General features: G+C 54.0%; 1 protein-coding gene across 6 annotated transcripts in view; it reads right to left on the bottom strand.

The window, feature by feature from the left end:
* ARAP1 (ArfGAP with RhoGAP domain, ankyrin repeat and PH domain 1) overlaps nt 1–24,600 on the bottom strand; it is a 63,126-nt gene extending 38,526 nt beyond the window's left edge. For all 6 annotated transcript variants that reach the window (XM_082660020.1, XM_082660022.1, XM_082660023.1 and 3 more), the window contains exons 1-2: nt 24,493–24,600; nt 1,529–2,080 (exon numbers count right to left, since the gene is read on the bottom strand). In XM_082660020.1, the coding sequence (XP_082516146.1) occupies nt 1,529–2,037 (509 nt within the window). In that variant the 5' untranslated portion in view covers nt 2,038–2,080; nt 24,493–24,600. The remainder of the gene's footprint in view (nt 1–1,528; nt 2,081–24,492) is intronic.
* Between the last annotated feature and the right edge of the window lie 294 nt (nt 24,601–24,894).

The raw sequence follows: 24,894 nt of genomic DNA, 5'->3' as shown, positions 1-24,894 counted from the left end.
GTTAAAGAAAAGAGAAATTACTCCTACATGCAAGAAAGTGGCCACTAGAGGGTGCAGTGGCACCAGGAAACTCCAGTTCGGTCTATAAGCCAGGCTCCCGGGGGACCCCAGTGGTGCTCCCAGTTGTGTGAACCCGGGAAAGGCACAATAAACTTTTTGTGCTTTCACCCGTCAAATCTCAAAACACCACAGCCCTGGCTTGGCTTTGAAGGCCCCTTTACTTTATGCCCCTCTCTGGGTGAGGAAAACCTCCCAGACCCTCCCCACGGGGCTCCCCTAGCATATACTTGGCATGGATCCAGCCAGTGGCGCCCTCCCTTTTCTGAGCCTTAGTTTCTCTGCTTGAAAACAGGACACAAACGCCCCGGAGCACTTGAGCAGGGATCAAACGAGAGCATGTGAGCAAAGCACCCAGCACAGTGCCCAACAGTAACACGGACCAGGAGACCTCTCTCTGCATATCTCTTCCTCCTCCAAGAAGCCTTCCCAGATTAGGGTGACTTGGCCAAGTGCTGCAATAAAGCTCCATTACACCCCACATATCCAGCCATACTTGGGGATGCTCCTCCAAGCTGGGCACCCCAGCAAATGGCAGGAAGGGAGGGCATATGTAAAGGAGGTTAAATGGCGTGTCCACAGAATTAGGAGGAAACTCAAGAAAACAAGGAGTACCAGGAGCTAGGAGGGGAGAAACCAGTTCTGGGGAGGAGGGAGGGTGAGTAGGATGTGGCCTGAGAAGTGTCTCCAGGATCGGGTGACATGTGGCAGGAGCAGTGTGAAAGGGGAAGACGGGAGCACCCGCGCCAGGCCCAGGGCAGTTGCTGCGTCCCCCAGGACGAGTTCTTCATTCTAGACTTCCCATTTCCTCCACATACTACCTCCTGACTTGAGAAATGCACTCTGGTCTCCCAGTATCCCACACTCACCAGGCCCCAAACTGAACTCCAGACTTCCTCCCAAGCTCCCTCCTGTGGCCAGGTCCCAGATCAGGAACTGCACCACCATCTACCCACGATGGGGACCTGGACGCCATGAGCCTCCTCTCTCCCTCTCTGCTCATGCCCAGGCCGTCCCCAAGTCCTGTCCACGCTAGGGCCGACCTCTCCAATATGCCTACTTCTCTCCAGTCTCACTAGCACAGCCTGAGCGGGGGCCTCCCACCTGGCCTTGCGCCCTCTCACTGGTCTCCCAGCCTCCTCCCCCATCAACCTTAGCAGCAGCCGGGGTCATCCTTTCCGTACTCAGCTTTCATCTGATCGCTCCGCTTAAAACCTCCCTGGGCTCCCTGCCTGGCCTTCACAGCATGTCCCACCAGCGCCATCCACGAACCCACCCTCGCTCACACAACAGCTCAGCCACACTGTCTGCTCAGAGCACCCGTGGACGGTGCTTCCCACCTCTGAGCTTTGCACATGCTATTCCCTCCACCAAGGTGCCTTTCTTACCCTAGTGGCAAAGGCCACAGACCCCCCCACAACCCTCTAGATCCTCTGCCCATGTTCCTCCATTCTGGACGGCATCCACTCACCTCACCAGCAGGCGGGGGGGCCCAGTGCGAGGGGGCACAGGCGGAACGCTGAGCTCTGTCAAATGCCGCTTGGCAGGCAGCGGGGGCAGCACAGGGTCTGGGGCAGACGTGGATGGGGGGGAGAAGCAGGTGGGTGGAAGGCAGTTCCTCCGGGGCGGGATGGGTGGGGCAGTGGGTAGCCCCTCATCCTCTCCAGCCATGGGCAGTGGCTCCGGTGGAGTGGTGGGCACAGGTGGTGAGCGGAAGACATGACGCTTCATGGGCACGGGCCGTGGGGTGAGGCGGGGTGCAGGGGCTGGGGGCGTGTGGGCACGGAGCAGGCCAGCCAGGATGCGGCGGCGGTGGCCGGGGAGCAGCATGCCCATGTCCACCAGGCGGGCATCGCTGAGGCCTTGGCACTCTGTGGCCCACACCAGTCCGTGCTGCTCAAAGAGCCTCGTGTACTGCTCCAGGTGCAGTGCCCGCAGCCACTCGGCCACCGATAGGGCCCCATCCCCGGCCTCTGCCATTGTTCCTGTCAGCAGAAGCCAGCCAGCAGGACTCTGTCCAGACCTGGAAGAGATACATGGGCACAGGTCAGAGGCATGGTTGCCCAGGTATAGGTCCCCAGTCAACAATTCTCTGTGGCTTTCCCACGCCATGGGTAAGCTCTGTATTTAAGCCCTCTCCCCTGTGTCCCATGTGCCAGGCAAGGCCAGGTACTGCCTGGTCCCTGAACACGCAGGCTTCTCCCACTGCCTGAAACCTGACACCCCACCCCTGTGGCCTCCTAGCATCCAGCTCCTCTAGGAAGCCCTCCAGGGCCTTCAGAGTTGGTACTACCCGAACCCCCATCCACAGCCTTGGCCACTGCTGTGGCTATGTCTGCACACACATTCCCTCCCGCCCGCTGCAAGACCCAGGCAAGAACCCAGTTCCTTCTGAGGTGCCAGTTTCCAGCTGAGGGCCAGGCCCAGGGGTTAGCAAGTACAGGTGGGATTGAGGGATACCACTGCTGGTTCCCCTGCAGGCCCAGTCTGTGGGTTGAGCCTTACCCCCACCTCCATGCCCCTGGAGGAAGCAGAATACTCCAGGAGATGAGGCAACCCAGCATCACACAGCCTCTGGGGTCCTGGTCCTGTGAGTGAGCAACCCCACCCCCACCCCCAAGGAGGGACAGGGGGAAATGTATAGGAAAGGCCATTCATTCATTTGATAGCCTTGCGCTAGGCAATGGGGACTAAGGTCCCCTACCAATACTCAAGAACTCCTGAACTGGCAAGAGTCAAGGAACAGATGATGCAAAGCAGTGATTAACAGATCAAAAGAAAAAAGTTATCTGTTCATCTCCACAGATACTAAAGAGGCATATGATAAAACTCAATATCCAGCATACTTCAACAAAAATTGCAGTATCGGTAAAATAGAAATGGATCAACACTTCCTTAAAATAAAAACCAGCACTTTGCTTAATGGAAAATCAGTAGAAAAACTTCCATCATCATAAAAGTTCTAGACAACAAAAATATATCATTGGTATAAAAACTGGGAAAGAAGAGTTAATCTATTACTTAACAATAATACGAGTTTGGAGTTGGAAAACCCGAGAAGCTCAGCTGAGAAACTATTACAAACAATAAAAGAATTTAGTAAGATAGCTGGGTTCAAAATTAATATAACAGAATTGATATTTATAAGCAATGACCAGGTAGAAACCAGGATGAAAGACCTCATTTATAATAGCATCACAAAATAAAAACCACCGAGAATAAACTTAATAAGAAATGTGCACGATCGGGCTTCCCTGGCAGTGCAGTGGTTAAGAATCCACCTGCCAATGAAGGGGACGTGGGTTCGAGCCCTGGTCCAGGAAGATCCCACATGCCGCGGAGCAACTAAGCCCATGCGCCACAACTACTGAGCCTGTGCTCTAGAGCCCACGAGCCACAACTGCTGGGCCCACGCGCCACAACTACTGAAGCCCGTGCGCCTAGAGCCCGTGCTCCACAAGAGAAGCAAGAGAAGCTCCATGACGAGAAGCCTGTGCACCACAACAAAGAGAAGCCCCTGCTCACGGCAACTAGAGAAAGCCCGTGTGCAGCAACAAAGACCCAATGCAGCCAAAAATAAATAAATAAATAAAGTTTTTAAAAAATAAAAAAAGAAAGAAATGTGCAGGATTTATAGTGAGAAAAATGTGCAGTGTTATTAATGGGCAAAAAGGAGAGCTGGACAGATAGAAAGACATGATATTCTCCTGGATAGAGAATATCATAAAGATATTAATTCTCAGTTAATTTATAAATATGCACTATCCTGCTAAGCACACACACAGAATTGCGGGGGCGGCGGGGCGGGCGGTGGCTAGACAAGTTTATTTGAAAGTTCATGTGGAAAAACAAACAAGCAGGAAGAGCCAGGAAAATTCTGGAAGTGAGGGAGTGGGACAAAGGAAGGGTAAAGAGTGAGAATCAGCCTCACCACATATTAAAACATAAAACCATGGCAATTAAAACAGTACAGGTTACCAGCACTTGAACAGACAGATCAATTAAACAGAACAGAAAGTTCAAAAATAGACCCAAATAAGTCTAAGAATTTAGTATACAACAAAAGTAACATCTCAAACTAGTGGGGAAGAGATGGATTATTAAATTGTAGGGACAACTGTGGAGCAAGCTACAAAGCTGGACCTCTACACCTTACAACAGGATAAGTTACAGACAAATCAAAGATTTCAAAATAATAAATAAAACCATGAAAGGACTTAAAAAACCCTTGTCTCAGAGAGGCAAAAGCCTTCTGGAAATGATACAAATCCAGAAGGATAAAGAAGAGTAAAATACTCAACTATATACAAATCAAACATTCCTGCATGATTAAAAAAAATAAAAAGGCACCATAAGCAAGGCCAAAATATAAATGACAAACCAGGGGCTGTCACTCACACCCCAAACATAGACTAATTTTCCTAAAAAGTGAAAAGCACCTAGAAATAAGACACAGACCAGTAACCTAACAGAAAAATAGGCAAAGAATATGAACAGAGAAATTCACAGAAAGAAAAGTATAAATGGTTCTTAAACACAGGAAAAGGAACTTAACCTCCCCACACTGAGTGGTGACAGGGCGAGGCATTCCCCTCCCTGGCCGGGCCAGTGCCTCTGGGAAGGGCAATGCCACCATCGATTTGAAACCCCGATGCTTCTGTGCCCTTTGACCCAGCCACCCATGGGCACTTACCCTGCAGTCTTCCTGATGCATGTCCAAAATGACGTGCATAGGTTATTGGTTACAGCATTGTGTATAACAACAAAAGGTTGGAAGTAAACAAAATACCCAAAAATCGGGGAATGGTTAACTAAATTACAGTGTAGTCATACGGGAGAATACTGAGCCATAGAAAATGAGGAAACGTTTTACATATTAGTGTGAGATGATCTCCAAGATGTGTTGCTAAATGATTAAAGAAACATGAGGAAACTCTGTAAAAAAGGAGGAAACTCCCTACATGTTGATGAGGGATGACCTCCAGTATGTATTAAGTGACCAAAGAAAGGTTCAAAACAGTATAGAGAACATTCTGCCTTTCACATGGGAAAAAAAAAAGGGGGTGGGGGGAAAGGATAGATCAGTATGTGTCTACCACTAAATGCGTAAGATATCTCTGAAAAGATACATATGAGACAGGTGACGCTGGTTGCCTCTAAGGAGGAAAACTGAGGGTTGAGGAGGACAGGAGGGAGCAGAGGCAGAGCCAGACTTCACAGGGCCTGAAGCTTACCCAATTTGGATGCCCTCTTTCAGAAAAAGAATACAAGAGTATCTTATCATTTTCCAATATATACAAATATCAAATCTTTATGTTGTACACCTGAAACTAATATAATATGTCAATTACATCTCAATTCAAAAAAATTTTTTAATTAAAAAAAAGAAAGAGGGCTTCCCTGGTGGCGCAGTGGTTGAGAGTCCGCCTGCCGATGCAGGGGACACGGGTTCGTGCCCCAGTCCGGGAAGATCCCACATGCCGCGGAGTGACTGGGCCCATGAGCCATGGCCACTGAGCCTGCACGTCCGGAGCCTGTGCTCCGCAACGGAAGAGGCCACAGCAGTGAGAGGCCCGCGTACCACAAAAAAAAAAAAAAAAAGAACATCTTACTTTTGTAAGAATTTACAAAAACACATGACCACATGCACACACTGCCCAGGCCCTCCCTGGGCCCCATCAGCTTCCCTGGAAACCCACCTCCATGTGGAGGGAAACTTTTCACTCTACATCTCTTTTCTATCATCCAAATATTGAACTATGTGAATTTTTCTAAAAGGCTCCTGAGGGACTTCCCTGGTGGTACAATGGTTAAGAATCTGCCTTTCAATGCGGGGGACGTGGGTTCGATCTCTGGTCAGGGAACTAAGATCCCACATGCCATGGGGCAACTCTAGAGCCCACGCACCACAACTAGAGAGCCCACGTGCTGCAACTACTGAGCCCACACGTAAAACTAGAGAGAAGCCTGCACGACGCAACAAAGAGCCTGTGTGCCACAACTAAGACCCGCAGCAGCCAAATAAATAGATACTTTTTTAAAAAATAAAAGGCTCCTGAGGGTCCCAAAGGAAGACACGAATGAACAGAAATACATTTGATGTTCTTAAATAAGTTGGCTCTCAACATTATAATGACATCAGTTCTTCCAGGGTTAAGCTAAAGCTAACACAATCCCAACTAAAATTACCCAAAGGCAGATTCTAAAGTTCATATTCAATGATATTAAAGATTTATTGTTGGGTGGGAAAGCAAGGTGCAGAACACTGTTTTATTATGTAAAAATCTGGGTTAAAGAAAAAGAATACATATACACATATGCACACATTATACACAGAATACTCCGATGGGTATACAAGAAACTGCCTTTGGGGAGGAGACCCGCAGCTGGCAGGACAAGAGAGGGAGGGTTACCTTTCACTGTATCCTCTGTATCTTTTTAATTTTATACCATTTTCCAACAAATTACAATTTAAAAGATAACACGATCATCTGGGAGTAAGAAAGAGACCATAACTCACCAGGCATGGAAGGAAATCAAGTAAGCAGGTACACACCCCACCCGACCCACTGGTCCCTCCCTGTGTGGCCCCATCCCTTTCAAGTCCGCTCGGGTGGCTCTTCGCAAGGTCTCTGGCCTCACCCTCTCTCTGTCTCTCAATCTCAGTTTTCAAAATGGAAAGCGGGACCTTAGGTCTCACCTTCATGAAGCCTCCTCCACCTCAGTGTCGGGACTTAGCCTGCCACACTCAGCCCAGCACCCCCATCCCTCCCTGACTCACCACCAGCCGGGCTGCCCAGAATGCCAGGGTCCCCCGGAGGCGGCAGCTACTCTGAACGGCCCCTTATCTTGGCCTGAGGTGGAAGCTGCAAGGACAGGGGTAAATGAGAAAGCCTATGAGGCAAGGCCACTTTGGGCAGCTGGATGCCAGGAGGAAGAAGAGGAAGGGGGAAGGGGGAGGGGCGAGGGATGGGGAAAAGGAAAGAGATGTAAAAAAGCGAGCGACGGGGAAGAGGGTAGAGAAAGAGAAGGAAGAGAGGGAAGGGTTCAGGGAGCCTAATGGAAACCAGGCGATGATTAAAGGGAGGAAGCCTTCCAGCGGGGGTGAGGACAGCGTGAGGAGGCAGACCAACGACAGGCCTGCCCAGAGGTGGAGGCCACACCAGCGGGAGAGGGGAGTCAGGACACCCCGTTCTCTGGCCCTCCCCCAGGACCAGTGGCTGTAGCAGGGATGTCGGGCCTGGCCAGGAGGCTGGACTGCCCCCAGGGAAGACATGGGGAGGGGGTAGATGCAGCTGCATGACTGAGGCAGGGCCCCCACAATGCAGAGCCTGTCAAAGGGAACCTGGGGAGACCCAGGAAGACAGGGCCCTCTCCACTAAGCCTGAGAGTTGGGGGGTGGAGGAGTGAGGCAAGGGCGTGAGACCCCCGGGGTCCTGCTCCTAAATGTGTATGGAAACCAAAAGAAGGTGTTTCCAGGCAGGAGAAAGAAGCGGCCATCCTTGAGGGCAGGCCACCAGCAAGCTCAGACGGCCCGGGCTCTGTTCGGGAGGGTGGGTCGAAGGGCCAGGTCTTGGGCAGAGCCACGTTTCCTGCCACTAGGGCAGGGTCAACCACAAACTGCTGGTCTCTGCAGGATGACTTTAGGGGGTACGGGTGAACATGTAAAATTAACTAATTAGGTATTTATCTTAAGTAGACTTCACAGTTATCTCTTAGGATGGGGCTAAAATAGGTATGGTTTAAAAGTGAATATTTCAAAAATAAATCTTAAGTAATTAGTACTTCATAAAGAGTTGGCAAAAAATGGCAGTGCTACTCAAATGACGATTTTTAAAAAGAATTTAATAAGACAATGTAAATAGTCTTTACTATATGCCACGCACCTAAAGCACTTTCCATTAACTTGTTTAAGTCTCATAGCAACCCTATGAGGTAATACCTCACAATTTAAGATGAAGAAACTGAGGCACAGAGAGGTTAAGCAACTTGCCCAAAGTCACACAGCTGGGAAGGGGCAATTTGAATATAGTCTATACCTGCTTTGTCCAATACAGTAACTAGTAGTAGCCACATATAGCTACTGAAACTCCAAAAGTGGCCACATAATGAAGTATGCTCTATACAATACACACTGGATTCTGAAGTCTTAGTACAAAGAAATAAGAATATAAAATATCTCAATAATTTTTTCTATTTCTTACATAATAAAATTATAGCATTTTGGATATTTGGATAAAATATACTATTAAAATTAATTTCACTTGTTTCTTTTTAATGTGACTACTAGAGAATTTCAAATTGCACTTGTGGCTCGCATTACATTTCTACTGGACGGTGCAGCTCCAGACTCTTAACCAGTCTGCTCACTGCCTCTCGACAGTGACAAGCTCTAACTGAGCAGCTGCTACAGGTCAGGCAGTATTCTCAAGATTCAACATGGAATGATGGATGATGGCCCAACCAGGCTACTGGAATGATGAGGACTGGGAAACAGAAACCACCTCTGTCCCTGAGAAGGGCCCAGCCCCTTCTTGGGCCTCTCTCAAGTTCCTAATCCTACACTAAAGGCTTCAGGCCAAGGTCAGACTTGGGACTCCGCACTGACACCCCTCTAGGACAACCTCATTCAAGGCATTAGAAGCATGAGCCAGACCTCAGACGTGTACCCACCCTCCAGGAATCTCAGGCTGGAGGGTGTCAGATACTACCCAGCCGGCGAAAACAGCCCACATGGCCCTCACCAGGCGGGGGTCAGGGAAGGCTTCCTGGAGGAGGCAGCTGCTTGAAAAAAGAAGTTTGGAGCAGTGCCCTGCTAAGCCATGCTAGAGCCTGAGGCAAAGAAAAGAAATGAGTGATACTGAATCTCTTTATTTAAATTTTTGATATTTTGTTTATCTTGGATCTTTTTCATTAATTTTGATTTTTAAAAAAATATTGCTTGGGGCTTCCCTGGTGGCGCAGTGGTTGAGAGTCCGCCTGCCAATGCAGGGGACACGGGTTCGTGCCCCAGTCTGGGAAGATCCCACATGCCGCGTAGCAACTAAGCCTCTGTGCCACAACTACTGAGCCTGGGCTCTAGAGCCCACGAGCCACAACTACCGAGCTCACACGCCGCAGCTACTGAAGCCTGCGCACCTAGAGCCCGTGCTCCGCAACAAGAGAAGCCACCGCAATGAGAACCCCGCGCACTGCAATGAAGAGCAGCCCCCGCTCGCCGCAACTAAAAGAAAGCCTGTGCGAAGCAACGAAGACCCAGCGCAGCCAAAAAAAAAAAAATTTTTTTTTAAATATTTCCTAAAATTATTATTTACCTTGATCACTGAGCTTTTTGGTCACCCCCTCCCTCATATTTTGCACTCACTTATTTTGCCTCACTTGCTCCACCCTAATCCTGGCCAAGTTTGGAGGTTTAAGCCCTTCGGCTGCTATGACACATCACTGGATCTCCACCCACAAGGAAGCAGGGACCAGCAGAGGAGAGTGTCATCCTGTTGAGACAGCAATGGCCACAAGTTGGGGGGTTCCCCTCTCCCCCAACCCTAAGGGCCCAGCTCAGGCTTCACCATCACACCAGCCCACCCTGCCCCTGCTTCTACCCTGTCTCCCTCCAGCCCCTCTCCACTGGGCCAACCACTGTCCCACGCCTGCTCAAAGCCCCTTCCATGGTTCCCAGTGTCCTCAAGTCCAGCTCCTCCGACCATCCTTCGACTGGCTCCAGCCCTGCCATTTACAGATGAAGAAACAAACACCCACAGGAAGGAAGTGACTTGCCCAAGTTGTCAGCACATGCCCCAAGCCCCGGCCGGGCTCAGCTGGCCCCCCACTCCCTCCATTTCACTTTTTGCACCAGGCATCAGCTTGACACGTGGAAGCCCCCAAAACTGTCTGTTGTCAATGGGTAAATGAACCACATCCTCCCACCTTCAGGTGCTGATTCCAGGCTGCCTCCTCCAGAAAGTCCTCCCTGACTGCCCCCTTGGGCCCCTAAGCCTCAGAGGCTGAGTCATGCAGCTCAGTGCTGCTCCTGCTCTGTTCCTGGTTGTCCGATTTGTGTGGGGTCCATCTCCACCCAACCCCCAACCTGGCCTGGGGTATCCTGAGAGCCTGTACCCCTGTACCCCTTCTTGTCTCCCCTACCCTCACAGTAGAGCCCAGGAACTGGCTGTGCTCACAAGGGCACTCAGTCCAGGGGTAAGTAAGGGTTGTCTGGAATCTCCCTAATCCTTGCCAACCAGTCCTTCTGCAGGTATGGCCTGAGTCCCTCTTGCTGGAGCCAAAACTTTCATCCTTCTGTCCTTTAACTACCTCGTTTCCAACACCCAATGGCAGAGTTTAAATCTCATCGCCCCTTCTCTGTCCCAGCACAGCATCTCTCTCGCGCCATCCCTGCCCACTACTGACTAGGGACACCAGTACTGCCAGTCCAGCAGAAAGGCAGCCCTGAGTTTTAGCTAAGGACAAGCACACTCCCACTTCCTTGGTTTCCTAAATAGCCACTGCATGCCCAGCCTCCACCAGATTTCCACCTTCACCCGAATCATCCCCGGTACAGTCCCAAGGCCTGGGATTTTCACCCCATTTCATGGAGGCTGTGTGAAATGGAAACTTGCCCAGGTCACTTGCTAGAGCCAACAGGGCCTTCAGAGGATGTGACTGTCTGTCTGGCAGAGGCAGTGAGGCTTCCAGAGGGCACTCCTGAGCTGGGCCTTGGAGCATAAGTAGGAGGTTGCACTTCTAGGCAAAGGGAGCTGAGTGTGCAGGACCCGGGGACGGAAAAGGAGCTGGCAGATCCAGAGATGGGGAGAGTTCAGTGGGGCAGGAACAGGAGATGTGAAAGGACAGTAGTGACACCCAGAGAGGTTTAGGGATCTGCCCTTGGTCGCCCATGTGGGTGTAAGCCTCCTTTGCATTCTGATTTGAATGAATGAGTCAGGCCTGGATCCGGTAGCCCTGACAGTCCCAACTCCTTCCCCACTCAGCTCTGGAGTCCCCTCAGCGAGGACCCTTCCCCAACTGCATCTTCAAAGCCCCCTGTCTGCACAGAGCTGTGCTCTGGATTCAAGGGAAGGCCCAACGGTGGGGGGAGTGGAAGGGGAGGAAGGTGGGCCTAGAGCTTCAGACCTGCGGCCTGTGCTCGTCCACCCCCCAACACCCCCCGCCACCGCCTCACAGCACTCCACCCCATCCTAGGCAGGCTGGGCAGGGACCCCAGCGCCCAGAACTCAGGAGAGCCCTCAGAGCTCTCCACACAGGAATTAAAAGCACTACATATCCAGCTAGGCCTGGGTCTACTATGCACACCCCACACACACCACAAATGCACAGCTCACACAGCCTCCAGGTTCACACACCGCCCACCCCGCCTAGCAGCCACACGCACAGCTTTCAGTCCCCATACTTACTACCAACAACCGCACTGTGTACCACTGCCCAGAGCCCGATGCTGCCCACGCCCCTTGACCCCAGTCCCCCCAGCCCAATCACCAGGTCATACCTGGGGGCAGGGCCACCCTCGTTTGCTGCCCTCCTGGCTGTTCTCAGGGCTCTGTTAACACAGGCAAGAGGACTTGGAGACACTTCCCTCAGATATGAGGAACTAGGTGGGGGCTGGGTGCCTGGCCCAGAAGCGGCCCCCGCCCCTCCGCAGAAGCCAACTCCCTCCAGCTCTGCCAGGCAAGGCAGCAGGTGCGGCCCTCAGGCAGGCAGCTGACTATAACCCCCGGACCCAGAAGCCTATTTTGTGTCTCTCCGGGACTGGTGGCCACGGCATATGGGTGCCAAGGAGGCACACTGGGGTCTCCTGCCCTAACCGCAGCCCCGGACCTCCGCCCCGTCACTTGCCCAGGCACCAGATTTCTGCCCCATCCCATCTGTGATGTGGCCTGACAGGAGTGGTGAGGGCTGACAAGGAACAGCCCTCAGGGCAGAGGAATGACTGAGTCCGGGCCCCAGGGCTTGCCTCAGCCATCTGGTGGGGAACTGGGGGCCACTGGCTCCAGGCCAGAACCCTATCCCCGCAGGACGCCAGGCAAGACCAGGTTCCAGTGCTGGCTCCATCACTTCTTGCCTGAAGCCCTGGGCAAGTCATGTCACACTCTGAGCCTCAGTTTCCCCCTCCACAGAACAGAGCTGTCACCCAGATGACCATGACACATGACCATGTGTGTACTAGAAGCCACACTCGTTCGGCATCTGCTCACTTCTCTGCTGCTAAGATAGACACTTCCTGTTCTGAGCCCCAAGGCTTTGGCCGGGCCCGTCCAGAGGGGCCCTTGGTGCTGGCCCTGTAGCCAGGCTCTAGTCTGGACGCCTTCAGCACCCTGAAATTCTCAGTTCCCCAGATACCAGTGACCCCCACACCCTGCCTCCAGCCACATCCCCCAGCAGGGCTCCAGGGTGGATACACCATGGCCTCCTGGACCTCCTCCTGGGGGGCCCCAGGCACTGCATATGCCCCGCCCCACAGTGAACTCACCCACTCGCCTCTCCTGGGGAAAGCGGGGCTGCCTCCACCCTAGGTGGGACCATTGAGCAAATTAGAAAAAAATGTCTCTTGCTTCAGGAGCCCCACAGCAGGGCATGCAGCTCAGCAAAGAGGACAGGCTGAGTTTCAGTCCTCCTCTCCCAGCTCTCCCTGCACCCAGCCAGGTACCCTTGGGCAGTGCGCAACACGCACATCCACACCCAGTGGACTAGGTGAGAGGTAGGATATTTTAACAACCTCCTTAGGGCAGCCCCCTCAGCATCGCCCTAATAAAATGTACAACTAGTTTTATTAATAATCAATGGACATTTAAGACTAAAGGACAGTAGACAGCCCTGACCTAAATTTCAGGCCTACCTCTAACTCCCACCCCAAATCTTGAAAGACTAATCACTTTCTACAACCTCCTCGTCTGTACTGTTTAAAGTTTTTACAGTTGCATATCACTTTCATAATTACAATGATAAAAGCATTTTAAGTCTATCAGAAATGAGTTTGTCCCAGTTTCTTCCCCAAAACCATCATTATAAAGTAGCTTTGTGATTTTCAATATAACATGCACAGAATACCAAGAGAACTATCGTAAATGAAACTGATGTCCTGGGCCATCTGGACTGGAGGATGAGAAACTGAGCCCCAAAGCTCAACCCCTCCCTCACTGTCTTATCTTCCTGAAGGTCTAAGACACAGTTTATCAAATGACATCCCCGCCTCCCCACCAACCACCGATCCGGAGGCCAGACTGAAGGCCACAGACTTTCAAATGAGAAATGGACTGAGGGTCACTATGAACATGAGACGCCAGGGTACCTGTGGTTTGTCCTCTAAACAGCATCTGACTCCATCCTAGCCCTGCCCCTCACCCACGTTCCCCCAAACCTCACCGGGGGCCCCCCTCATGCCCAAACCCCTCTCCACCCTGAAGAGGATGAAGTGTGAATGTCTGAAGTACCTCAACTCACAATAAATGAAGCTGATAGTTAAAAGGTTTGGTTTTCAGGCCCTGTCAAAAAGTCTGTGACGGATAAACAACAAGGTCCTACTGCATAGCACAAGGAACTGTATTCAATATCCTGTGATAAACCATAACGGAGGGACTTCCCTGGGGGCGCAGTGGTTAAGAATCCGCCTGCCAATGCAGGGGACACGGGTTCAAGCCCTGGTCTGGGAAGATCCCACGTGCCGCGGAGCAACTAAGCCCGTGTGCCACAGCTACTGAGCCTGCGCTCTAGAGCCTGTGAGCCACAACTACTGAGCCCGTGTGCCACACTACTGAAACCCGCGTGCCTAGAGCCTGTGCTCCACAAGAGAAGCCACTGCAATGAAGAGTAGCCCCCGCTCGCCGCAACTAGAGAAAGCCCGCGTGCAGCAACGAAGACCCAACACAGCCATAAATAAATAAATAAATAAGCATTTCTAAAAAATAAATAAAATTGTTACAATGATCAATTTTATTAAAAAATAATGGAAAACAATATGAAACAGAATATATATGCATAACTGAATCACTTTGCTGTATAGCAGAAATTAATACAACATTGTAAATCAACTATAATTCAATTAAAAAAAAAAAAGTCCAAGACACACTGACCTCCTTGGCCCTACCAGTTCCCCCACCTCCAGACAGATCACTCTGGACCACGCCCTCGCCTTCCTCTAACTGCCTCCTTATCACCTCGCTTTTGACTCATCCCTCCTCTCCATCCCCACTGCCCCTCCCCAGCCCGTCTGACCCCTGGGCCCTCCTCCCTGCCCTTCTGGTCCCCACACCTTCAACCAGAGCACCCTCTACCTGCTCCTCTAACCATCCCCCCCCCACAAGACAGAGCTCCTCCAAACCTGAACCCCCCAGCCCAGACCCACATCCACCTGCCCTACGCCCCCAACCCTTTACTCTTCAGGTCCCAGCTCAGGCCCTTCTCACCTGGAAGAGGTGCCCAGCCAGCCGCACAGCACCTGTGGAGACCTGGTGCCCTCTCACCAGGAGAGCACGGCCTCTGGCCTGGCCCCCCGGCCCCTCAGTCACAGACATGCCCTCCTGGGCTGGGGACTCCCCAGGCAGGGCAGGGAGCACCTCTCCCACCAAAGGTGCTGGGTGAGGGGGAGGCCTGAGGTACCACGGGGTGACTCAAGGACGATCCTCCTCTGTCACAACTGCCCCCCATGCAGGAGCTGGCAGCGGGGGAGCTCTTAACGCTGCAAATGAGGCAGAAACAGGAGGAAACAGGGCTAACCACAGGGAGGATGGGAGTGCACAGGGCACTCCCTGGCAGTGAGGTGGACAGAACCAGAGTCACGTCAGTCAGAGCCTCACTACACACCAGAGGGGTTGAGGACAGCCCTGGCCTGATGGGGGAGGGGAAGGGAAGGCTGCTTGACTCCATCCTCTCTGAGGCAACTGGGCACCTGATGTGCCTGCCCACCCAGAAGGAGAGACTGGGGCTCCTCTGCACCCAGAAGTAGCCGCCCAGGAGAACAGGAACCTGACACTGCCCTCTCCCTAGGCGGCCCCTGCAATGGAAAGCCAGTGATCAGCAGGCCCCTTGCTGGCACCTGACAAGAGGAAGCTCCTGTGTTGGTGGGTGGAGGTGACCAGATGGGCGGGGCAGGGGCTGGAAAGGAAAAGAGGGAGAGGGGGAGACGGGGGACCAGCCCCACAGGCTCTGGCCTCCAGTTTGATGTGGGACCTCAGCCTCCCCGACTCTATAACCAGACAACAGAAAGGAAAGACTCTCACTCACAGGGAACATTCTAACCTACTTATCTGACCCTGCCATCCCTGCTTAGAAAGACAAAAGGCCATGGTTATGGAGTGCTTCCCATCTACCAGGCGCTGTGCCAAACTTGCTACATGGATTGTTTCATATAATCCTCATGACGATCTGGAAAGTGGATGGTTTAAACCTGACTTTACAGATGAGGAAGAAACTGAGCCTCATAGAGGTTCAGTAAGTTGCCCAAGATCACACAGGAGCCCCTCCTTCCACTCCGTCTCCTCAGAGGGGAGAGTGTGGAGACCAGGAGCAGGGAAGTCAGGCAGGAGAGGGGAGGGAGGATGAGTGTGGGCTCAGAAGGGCCTTGAAGGCCACACTAAGACACTCAGCCTCACTGTCCAGACAAGAGGAAGCCATGAAGGGCAGCAGGGTGCGTGGGGCGGCAGGGAGGCAGGCAGACAGGGGTCCTACTGCTGTGAGACTTAAGAATTCACATAACTTCTCTGAGTCTCAGTTTCATCATCTGTATAATGGGCTTGTGGGGAATAAATGTATGCCTTCAAAACAGATCCCAGGGACTTCCCTGGTTGCGCAGTGGGTAAGAATCTGCCTGCCAATGCAGAAGGCAGGGGTTTGATCCCTGGTCCGGGAAGATCCCACATGCCGCGAAGCAACTAAGCCCGTGCACCAGAACTTCTGAGCCTGCGCTCTAAAGCCTGCGTGCCACAACTACTGAGTCTGTGTGCCACAATTACTGAAGCCTGCGCACCTATAGCCCGTGCTCCGCAACAAGAGAAGCCACTGCAATGAGAAGTCGGTGCACCACGACGAAGAGTAGCCCCCACTCGCCGCAACTAGAGAAAGCCCTCGTGCAGCAACGAAGATTCAACGCAGCCAAAAATAAATAAATAAATAAGTAAATTTAAGAAAACAAAAAACAAAAACAGATCCCAACCTACCAGTTCTCACCCTCCAGTGACTTCCAACCTCCCTCAGAGTAAAGCCAAAGCCAGGACAAGGCCCGCCAGTCCTGCATGGTCTGTGCCTGCCTCACTGTTACTCCAACCGACTCTGAGTGCTCCTGCCTCAGGGCTGGGCCCCGAGTTCCCTCTGCCTGAAATGCTCTTCCAGACACCTGCATGACTCACTCCCATACTCTTCCCAGCGCCCTCTCAAATGCACGGCACGGCCTTCCTTCCTGACCACTCTGCCTAAAGAGGTGCCCCCCATCAGTCCCTCTCTCCTGACCCCACGTCATTTTTCGACACCCCCCTTATTTCTAGCGGACACTGTATTATATGTTTATTTGTTCATTGTCAGTCTCCTCAACCAGAGTACGGGGCACTGTCTCATTCACGGCTCTATCCCCAGTGGTAGAAGTGTCTGGCCACTGGGGGCATGGGTGAAAGGACGTCTACAGAGGCATGGCTCGCCCTGGTCAGGAGCTTGAGACAGGGCCCGTGACACGGGCAGGGTGAGGGACAATTGGGTGAGGTAGGTGCCAAGGTTTAAGGTTCAGGTCCAGAGGTCTAGGAGCGAAAGCTTCAACTCTGAGACTCCTTGGCACCCTCCGTGGCTGGGCCTGCCCCTTCTCTCCACCTCTGTGGCTACCCCTGCCACTTCCTGCTGTGCTGGCCCGATAAACACTGCTGGGGGAGCCCTCACCCACACAGGGCAAGTCCTGTTCCCCAGAGCAGGTGAGAACCACCGCAGACTTCCAGAAATCTCTGAGACCAATCCCCCCCTCCCTGGCCTGCCTAACCCTCCCACGGCTCCCCATTACCCAGCGGGGCTCAAAGGGCCTCCACCCTCTGGGTCTGGCCACTTACTCCCCCTTTCCAGGTTCATTCCCTCCACTCTCACCGCTGGACACTTGGCCTCCAGGACTTTGCTCATCAGGCTCCCTCCGCCTGGAACATCTTTCTCTACCTTGCCCTTCACGTTCAAGTGTCACCTGCTCTAGGCAGCAGCTTCTGGCTCCCACGGTCACAGCCTGGGTCACACTGCTATGCCACTATCTGTCGCTGTGTCACATATACACACACATTCTTTCTCGCCCCAGCCTTGGCTGGGTGCTCCCTGAAGGCAGGACTGGGGTCTGATTTCCCTGCATCCCCAGCTACCAGCCCAGGGTTGGCAGACAGTGAATATCTACTGCTTGAATGAAATCTCCCAATTTTACACGTGAAAAGCAAGGAGCCCAAGCAAGTGATGACTTGTCCAAGGTCACACTGCAATCAGTGGCCAGAGCGTGGCTAGAACCTGGCCTCTAGGCCCCCAGGACCAGGTGCCTCCCATTCTGCTCGCGCCCACCAGTTAGAGCTCCAGCCTCCTGCCTGCCAGACCCCAGCCCTGCCTTCTCCTAGCTCCCCACATGCCCAAGCACCTGCTCCTTAGGCATTTTGGAACCTCCTAATCCAATCCTCCCGCTTCCAGAAGGGGAAAGTGGGCCCCAGAAAGGGATAAGAACCCAACCAGGGCCACACGAGTCAGTACAGGACCCAGGCCCCCCAGCCTGAGCACCCCATCCCCTTCCTCTAGCTTATTCCTTGGAAGAACTATGAGGGGGAGGTCCCCTCAGGTGACCTCAGAGACACTGGAGTAACCCTCCATCTCCAAGTGGCTAGGCCAGCCCTGCATTGAGAAAGGTGGGTTTTCAGGTCACAGGCAGTAAAGGCAGAGGAGTGTTTTGATTCACGTCCTGGAACAGAACCACTAGAACCATTAGATACTCCCTGGATCTCTGGCCTCCCTAGACTTAGCTATCCATCTTTAGAGCTAAGGAGGAGACAGCAAGAGGAACAGCCCCAGTCTGAGGGAAAAGGTAGGACTTTAGCTGAGGCTCTGGCACCCCTTTCCCAAGCAAGAGAGACTCCACCCCAAAGCTGTCCTGCTGTCATCTGGCAAAGCTCAGGGAGGCCCTTTCTCCCCATCAGGCCAAGGCCTCTGGAAACACATTTTACCTGCAGAACTAGACCGCGGCCCGCTTGGGGGAAGGTCCCCACTGAAGTGGGTAAGAGCCTCATCCAGCTCACACGTCAAGGGGTGCCGAGCCAGGTACCTCCTACCCCAACGCATTGGGACATGGAATGCTGATCGCACCCAAACAAAGGAAAAAGCACAGGTCCTCCAAGGAGGTTTCTGGGCCTGAGAGCACACACGTGCGCACACAGGAACACGCACGGCGCCCGCCCCCCCCCCCAGAGGCGTGTGCAGCAGAAAGGAGCTCACCCAGCCAGGAAGTCTTCCAAGAGGAGGGCACCTCCCTCGTGGGGAGGGAACAGCCCTCTTCCCCATGAGGCAGCTCCCGCTCCCATGCCCAGGGCCCTTTGAGGGCAACTGCTGTGCCCACAGGCCCACATGCGCACCGGAAGGACCTGGAGAGGCACTGTGAATTACTAGAAGGCCGTCAGCCAAGGTCCAGTCTCCCTGCCCCCTGAGGAGGGTCAGGGCCTCCCCTGGGGCTCCCGGGCCCAGGTCTCTGTCCACCACCCCTCAGAGCCCTTGAGCCTGGCTTTGACACTCCAAAGCTGGACCTGGGCCTGCTGAGCCACATTCCATGTCGGCCCTGAGAGGAACTGGTTCGCCCGGCAGTACAGTCCAGGCTTTGCTCTGTGACCCAGTCAGCCACCAGCCCTCCCTGGGCCTCCTCTCAATCCCATCCTGGCATCCAGGACAGCGCCACCCCCAACAAATGAAGAGGAGGCCTGGCCCCTGTCTGTCTCCTCCCCACCCCCATTAAGCTGGCTATCTCTTCTGCTACCACCTAGTCCATTCCAGAACCTGGTTCTCAGATTTCTTGAAAGGTGTGTGTCAACGGGGTGTCTGCTGGGAGTGGTGGGTGCAAAGGGCATGAAGAGCCTCCCCCCCTGGCACCACCACCAAGCAGCCCCAAGAAACTCTCCAGGCCTTGTCTGTCTGGCACCAGCTGGCCAAGGTGTGGCACAGGGCTCAGCCTCAACTCAGGATCCACGCAGCCCAACTGGAAGCTTTGCAGGTTTTCGGCACCTCGAATTTCGGAAATTTGGAAGCTGGGGATCTTTGGCACATAAAACCCTAGAATCCTTGATCCCCAATGCCCACAGTCTCAAGACTCAGAATCCTAAAATCCCAGCTGCCCAATGTGGGGAGAGGGAGTGCCGGAGTGGAGAGGGATGGAGAAGCCCTTCCCCGGCCCCCCTTACCTGCGCTGTTTGGTTTCTGTCCTGACCTGTCCACACCTGGGGGCTGGGGGCTTGGGATGTCCCAGGTGCTGCTGCTTCCTGCTCCCTCCCTGAAGCTCCAGGGAAGCTGAGTCCATGAGCAACCCAAGGCCTGTCACTGAACCAGAGACTGCGGACAGACCATGAGCTCCTGACTCCAGGCCTGATTATAGGCAGAGCCCTGGCCCCAGCATTATGGTGGGAAGGAGGGGAGGGAAGGAGAGAAGGGGATGCCCAGGGGCAGGGAAGGAAGGTGGCACAGGAGACCCCGGCACCTGTGGGGGAGGGGAGCAATAGGAAGCGGTAGCTTAGCCCTGCTACCGCTACCCTTGTCCTAGGGCCTGCCACCCCAGCACTGGCCTGGCCAGAAGGAGGGAGGGTGAGGCCAGGGTCCCCCAAAGGCCCTGGGAAGCTGAGATTCCAGGTGTGACCTCCAGTTCCCTGCCCTGGGAATGGGGACAGAGGAGTGGCTGTGAGAGGTCCCAATTGTCCCAATTGCCCTCACAATCTTTTGCTCTCACAACAATGAAAACAATGAGGAGGAGGAAGATTTTGCCACATTTCTCCCTCCCAGTGGGGAGGGGGGATGCGCTCTGACCCCTGAATCTTCCTCTGGACCCCACTGGCCATGAGCGTCACACTCTTGACCACAGCTGGTCTCTGCTTCTTGGCCTCTTAGCTCTGCAACCATGTTCCCCAGGTTTGTTCGTTCAGTCACTAACACCCAGCTGTACCAAACCCCAGGCACCTTGAGAGGAATCAGTTTCCTGGTTTGGCCAGAGAGAAAGACTTGGACACTGTGACAAGGCAAGGTGAGCAGTATCTGAAGGAAGCTCAGGGCTTCCGAGGCCCAGGAGGCCCTGACCAGGCAGGGAGGTAGAGTGCAGGCCTCAGAGCCCCCTCCCTTGGTGCCAGTCCCAGCTCTCCCTTTCCTCAGCTGAAAGACTCTAGACAAGTCACTTAACTTCTACTGACTTCAGTTTCCTCAGCAGTAAAAAGGAGAACCACTGTACTCAACAAAGTCCAAACTGGACAGGACAGGACAAGAAGAGTGGGCAGGAGCTGCTCATCCTAGGGCTGGGCCCCTGGGGGCTAAGACTTGACAGAAGCCAGTCCAGCCTGCGAGCAGGCATCCCATCCCCACAGCACGTCACCAGTAATGTCACCTGCCCCGGCGGCCCTCCAGTCCCTGCCTGCCACCCGACTGGGAGTTCCCAGAGAAGCACAGGGTTTGGATCTTGTCTGCCTGCAGTGTCTCCCAGTGCTCAGGGTTCTCACTGTGAAGCTAGAGAAATTCAGACTCCCAGCTCTTCTATATAATAAATGATCTCAGGAAAATTACTTAACTTCTCGAGGCCTCAGTTTCTTCACCTGTAAAATGGGAACAGTGCCTACCCCATACGACTATTGTTGAGGATTAAATGAAATCAGTACATAAAATGTTTAGCACAGTGTCTGGCACATAGTAAGCTTCCAAAAAAACAGTAGCTACTGCTACTATTATTACTACTATTAAATAATAATTTTGTTATTGAATTGGTCACTTAACTCCACATCCCCTCCCAGCGACTCTGATTGTCTCAATGGTCTGGGACAGACGCCCTGTTTATGGGACAGAATCTTTTTTCCCTTCTGAACTATGTTCCAAAGGATGAGACAGAGAGAAATTCCACAGGAAGGTCATGTGGAAGACCAGCCATGCACTGCCCTCCCTCCCCACCACCCCAGGCCATCCCTGAACCTGAGGTCACCTGCCTTTTGGGGCTGAGACTGTCCTCTCCAGAACCCTGATTGGAATCTACAGGTCTGGGGGCCTGACAGTGGTGGGGGGGGGTGGAGGGGGGCTAGGTGAACAAGATGTCCTCTCTGATCAGGGCTGGGGATACTGGTGTTGAGTCCCTGAGCTCCACTGGGACTGTACTTGTAGGGGATCTCTGAGGGCCTCCCCACACCCTCCTGCTGTTCAGACCCTTGGTGCAGAGCCCCTTCCTGAAACATGAAGTGCCCCTCCATGCAGGGCTATGGAGGGGGAAGAGTCCAGCCTGACAGAGACCAGAGGAGGGGGTGACAGGGGCCGCCCCAAGGACTGGACTCTGCTCCTAAGGGAGGGCCGGGTCTGCATGGCTGGGATCACACTCTGCTCGAGGCTGCCTTGGCCACCACCCAGGGGAAAGCCCCTAACTGAGTGGGACACTGGACTGCGTTCAAGGAGTGACGTCAGGCTGGGGGAGGGGAAGTCAGGCCAAAGGAGGTAAACAAATGCCTGGGTCCTGATCCTGCCTCTACCACTTAACTTGCCATCATCTTGGGCAAGTTACTTAACCTCTCTGTGCCTCAGTTTCCTTACCTGTAGAATGGTGCCTAACTTCCAGGCTTGTTGGGAGGATGAAACTGGTTAACATTCGTAATAGTGCCCACAAAGGTGCCGTGTGCATGTTTGCTGGTGTCATTCTCGCTGATATTATTACTCAGCTCTCTCCGAGGCTGTTTCTTCCCCTGTCTTACTGGAGGATGACCCTTGTCTCATGGAATGATGTAAAGTTAAATAAATTAACAAATACGCAGTGTCAGGCACACCGTAGGTATTCAAATCAAGTAGAGGTCCCTCCCTTTCCCTTTCTTCTCCCCAAGAGGGCCCAGACTAGGAGTCGGGTCAGTCCTAACCCCCACTAGGGCTCGCTGTGTGATCCTGGTCTGAGCTCTGGTCCCTGGCCTCAGTCTCCTCATCTATGAGAAAAGCTTCTGGGCCAAGTGATCTCTGTACATGGCCATATCTGCTTCAGCCTCCCTCCCACCTCCGTTCCCTCCTTTCCTTCTCCATTTCCAATTCATGTCCTACGGCACCCCCTCCTGCTGCAACAGAACCCCTGGGACCCTAAAGTGGGGTGGCGGGGGCAGCTGGTGGGTAAGGGGTACCAGCCTTCAAGCAGTCCAGGGCCTATCTCAGGCCCCCAAGGGTTAAGATCCAGAGTGAAGGACGGGGGGCCAGGGTCAGTGCTGGACAGACGGGCCTGCAGCCCAGGCCCTGCAGCCCAGGTCCTGCCTCCCCTCCCCCCATCCTGGGAACAGAGGCCACTTGTTTGGGCATCAGCTGGCTGGCTTTGAGCTTGGCCAAAGGGAGGGTGGGGTGGGGAGGGGAGAGGGCCCCCGGAGAGTGGAGGGGACTCCCCTCTGTCCTAGGGCTTTGTACTAGTCTAGTCCACAACTAGTCCCTAGGACTCTCAGAGGCCCCTTACCCCTCTGAAGTGACCCCTTCCCCCCAGGTTCTCCCTTTTCTTCATTCAAACACTCACTGCTGGGGGAAGGAGTTAGACTCAGGCCCAATTCTTGCTCCAGCAGTCTCTCTTTGGAGCATGGGGCCAGGGCTTATCACCCAACCCAGCAGATGGAGAAATGGAGAGGTTTGGGAACTTAGTCACATAGTGTTTGGTGGCTGCACAGGGACCATCCCAGGTCCCAGTCATCCCCACGGTTCTGCAGTCCCCTTCCCCACAGAGCTCCAAGGAGACCCTTCCTAAGTGGTGCCCTACACAGCACTCACTGAAAGGCTAGGCAGGAGAAGGCCCATCTCTTAAGACCCAAAGGACCTGGGAGGTTTGGAAGAGGAGAAAACTTCTGTAGGGTAGGGGGGAGGACAAGCAACCTGCACAAAGGGCTGAGGCGTGATGTGTGGAAAGGCACGGCTGGAGTCCAAGAGATGGTGGGGGTGAGGCTGGGTCTGACTGGGGAGGCCTGGGAGCAATCTGCCCACTTCCACCTCACAGTTGTCAGGGCTCTGCCTGGGACAACCCCCTCTTGCCCTATTCCAGTGAGCAAGCAGCAAATGGGAAGATAGGATTCCCCAAGCCAGGGTCTAGACAACCCTCAACCAGCCACGGGACCGGGGGATTGGTTCTCTCTACACTCTACCCCTGCTACCCATTCCAGCCACTTCCATCTCCTTGCCGTTCCTCAAACACACCATGCAAGTTCCTGCCTCTGCACAAGCTTTACCCTCCTCTGAGGGTCCTTATCCTTGTGAACTACCACTTAACTGCCAAGGCCCATTCCAACCATCTCCTCCTTCCTGGGCCTCCAAGAGTCCCAGTGCCTGATTCCATCCCAGTACCTGTCTGCACCTGTCTTCTGACTCCGCAGGGCTCCTTCTACCCTGTAGTGAGCTTGCTGGGAGGTCTCTCCTAGCCTGGACACTCTGCTCTCCGAGGACAGGTATCCTGGGTGCCTCTGTCTGGACCTTGCTCGGCAAACAGTCAAATCCTTCTCTGAGTACCTCCATATATCTGTCCAACCCTGCAGCCCTGGGGACTGGGGAAGGCTCCCCAGGACAGGAGCTTTGGGGGAGTGAGGGTGCATATGCCAGATACCGACCAGAGTTCCCCAGCACTAAAAACCACGCCCTGGAGATCTGGGACCAAACGCCCACCCCATGCCCTCAGGCTGCACTCGGAGTCTGCTCTCTCCAGTCCCAATAACCCACTCCCGGCTTGACCCCATTCAGTGAACACACACTTTCTTTTTGCAGCAACTGGGCCAGGTAGGGGCTCTTGGGAAGCCATGCCCCCATTTACTGGTGGGGAATTGAGGCGCAGAGCCCGGACGTAGTCTGCCCAAGATCAGTGGAGCCCCAGGTCCAGCGCATAAGGTCATACGAACTTGCAGACCGGTAAGGGTCTCCGCAGTCAACGAAGTGGGAGCCTTCATTTCACCGATGAGAAAATCAAGGTGCCCGAGGGCGAGTTGGCTCCGGAACGTCAGAGACTTCACGCCAAAGGGCTGAAGGCTGGAAGCCCCCTGTCCCGCCGGTTCGTCCTCCTCCCTACCGTCTCTAGCCCGACCGCGCATCCTCCAGAGGCGACCCCATCACCACCACCAGTCAGAACAGACGACGTGACCCAGAGAAACGCCCGCGGAAGTAGCCGCCGGGCGCAGAGTCGCCGCGCGGCCTCGGCGTTCCCTTCTGCGGAATGGGGAAACTCCTGGCCACACCTGGCCAAGGAGCAGCGGACGGGGAGGGCCCGGCAGCCGCACTGACCTGTTCTGAGCGAAGACTCCACGCGGGGACGCGGGGACCCGGGGTCCCGGGGCCACCACTGACGCTGGTGCAGCCAAGTCGCGGCCACAGGCCGGGCGCGCCCACCCTGCCGGGCGCTTCCGCCCGCCCCACGTGACGCCCCGGGGAGGGGAGGACCGGGAAGGGGGCAGGGACACGCCCCCTTCCCAGGGACCCGCCCCCTTCCCGGCCACGCCTAGTCAGGGTGTTCGAGTCCTCTAGCCTGGCCCGCCTTGCGGACAGGTCGATCTTTGCGTCTCTCCTGTCCCTCTCGCTGCTCACAGGTCCGTCTCCGTCTCCTGAGGCTCCGGTCTACCTCCACCACATCCGCCCTCTGAGTCTTCATCTCTTCCTGAGTCTCTCTGCCTCTTGCCGCCCCTCTCC

The sequence above is a fragment of the Grampus griseus genome, assembly GCF_964374135.1.
Source record: "Grampus griseus genome assembly, chromosome: 8".
Taxonomy (NCBI): domain Eukaryota; kingdom Metazoa; phylum Chordata; class Mammalia; order Artiodactyla; family Delphinidae; genus Grampus; species Grampus griseus.
This window is presented reverse-complemented; position numbering and strand designations above follow the sequence as displayed.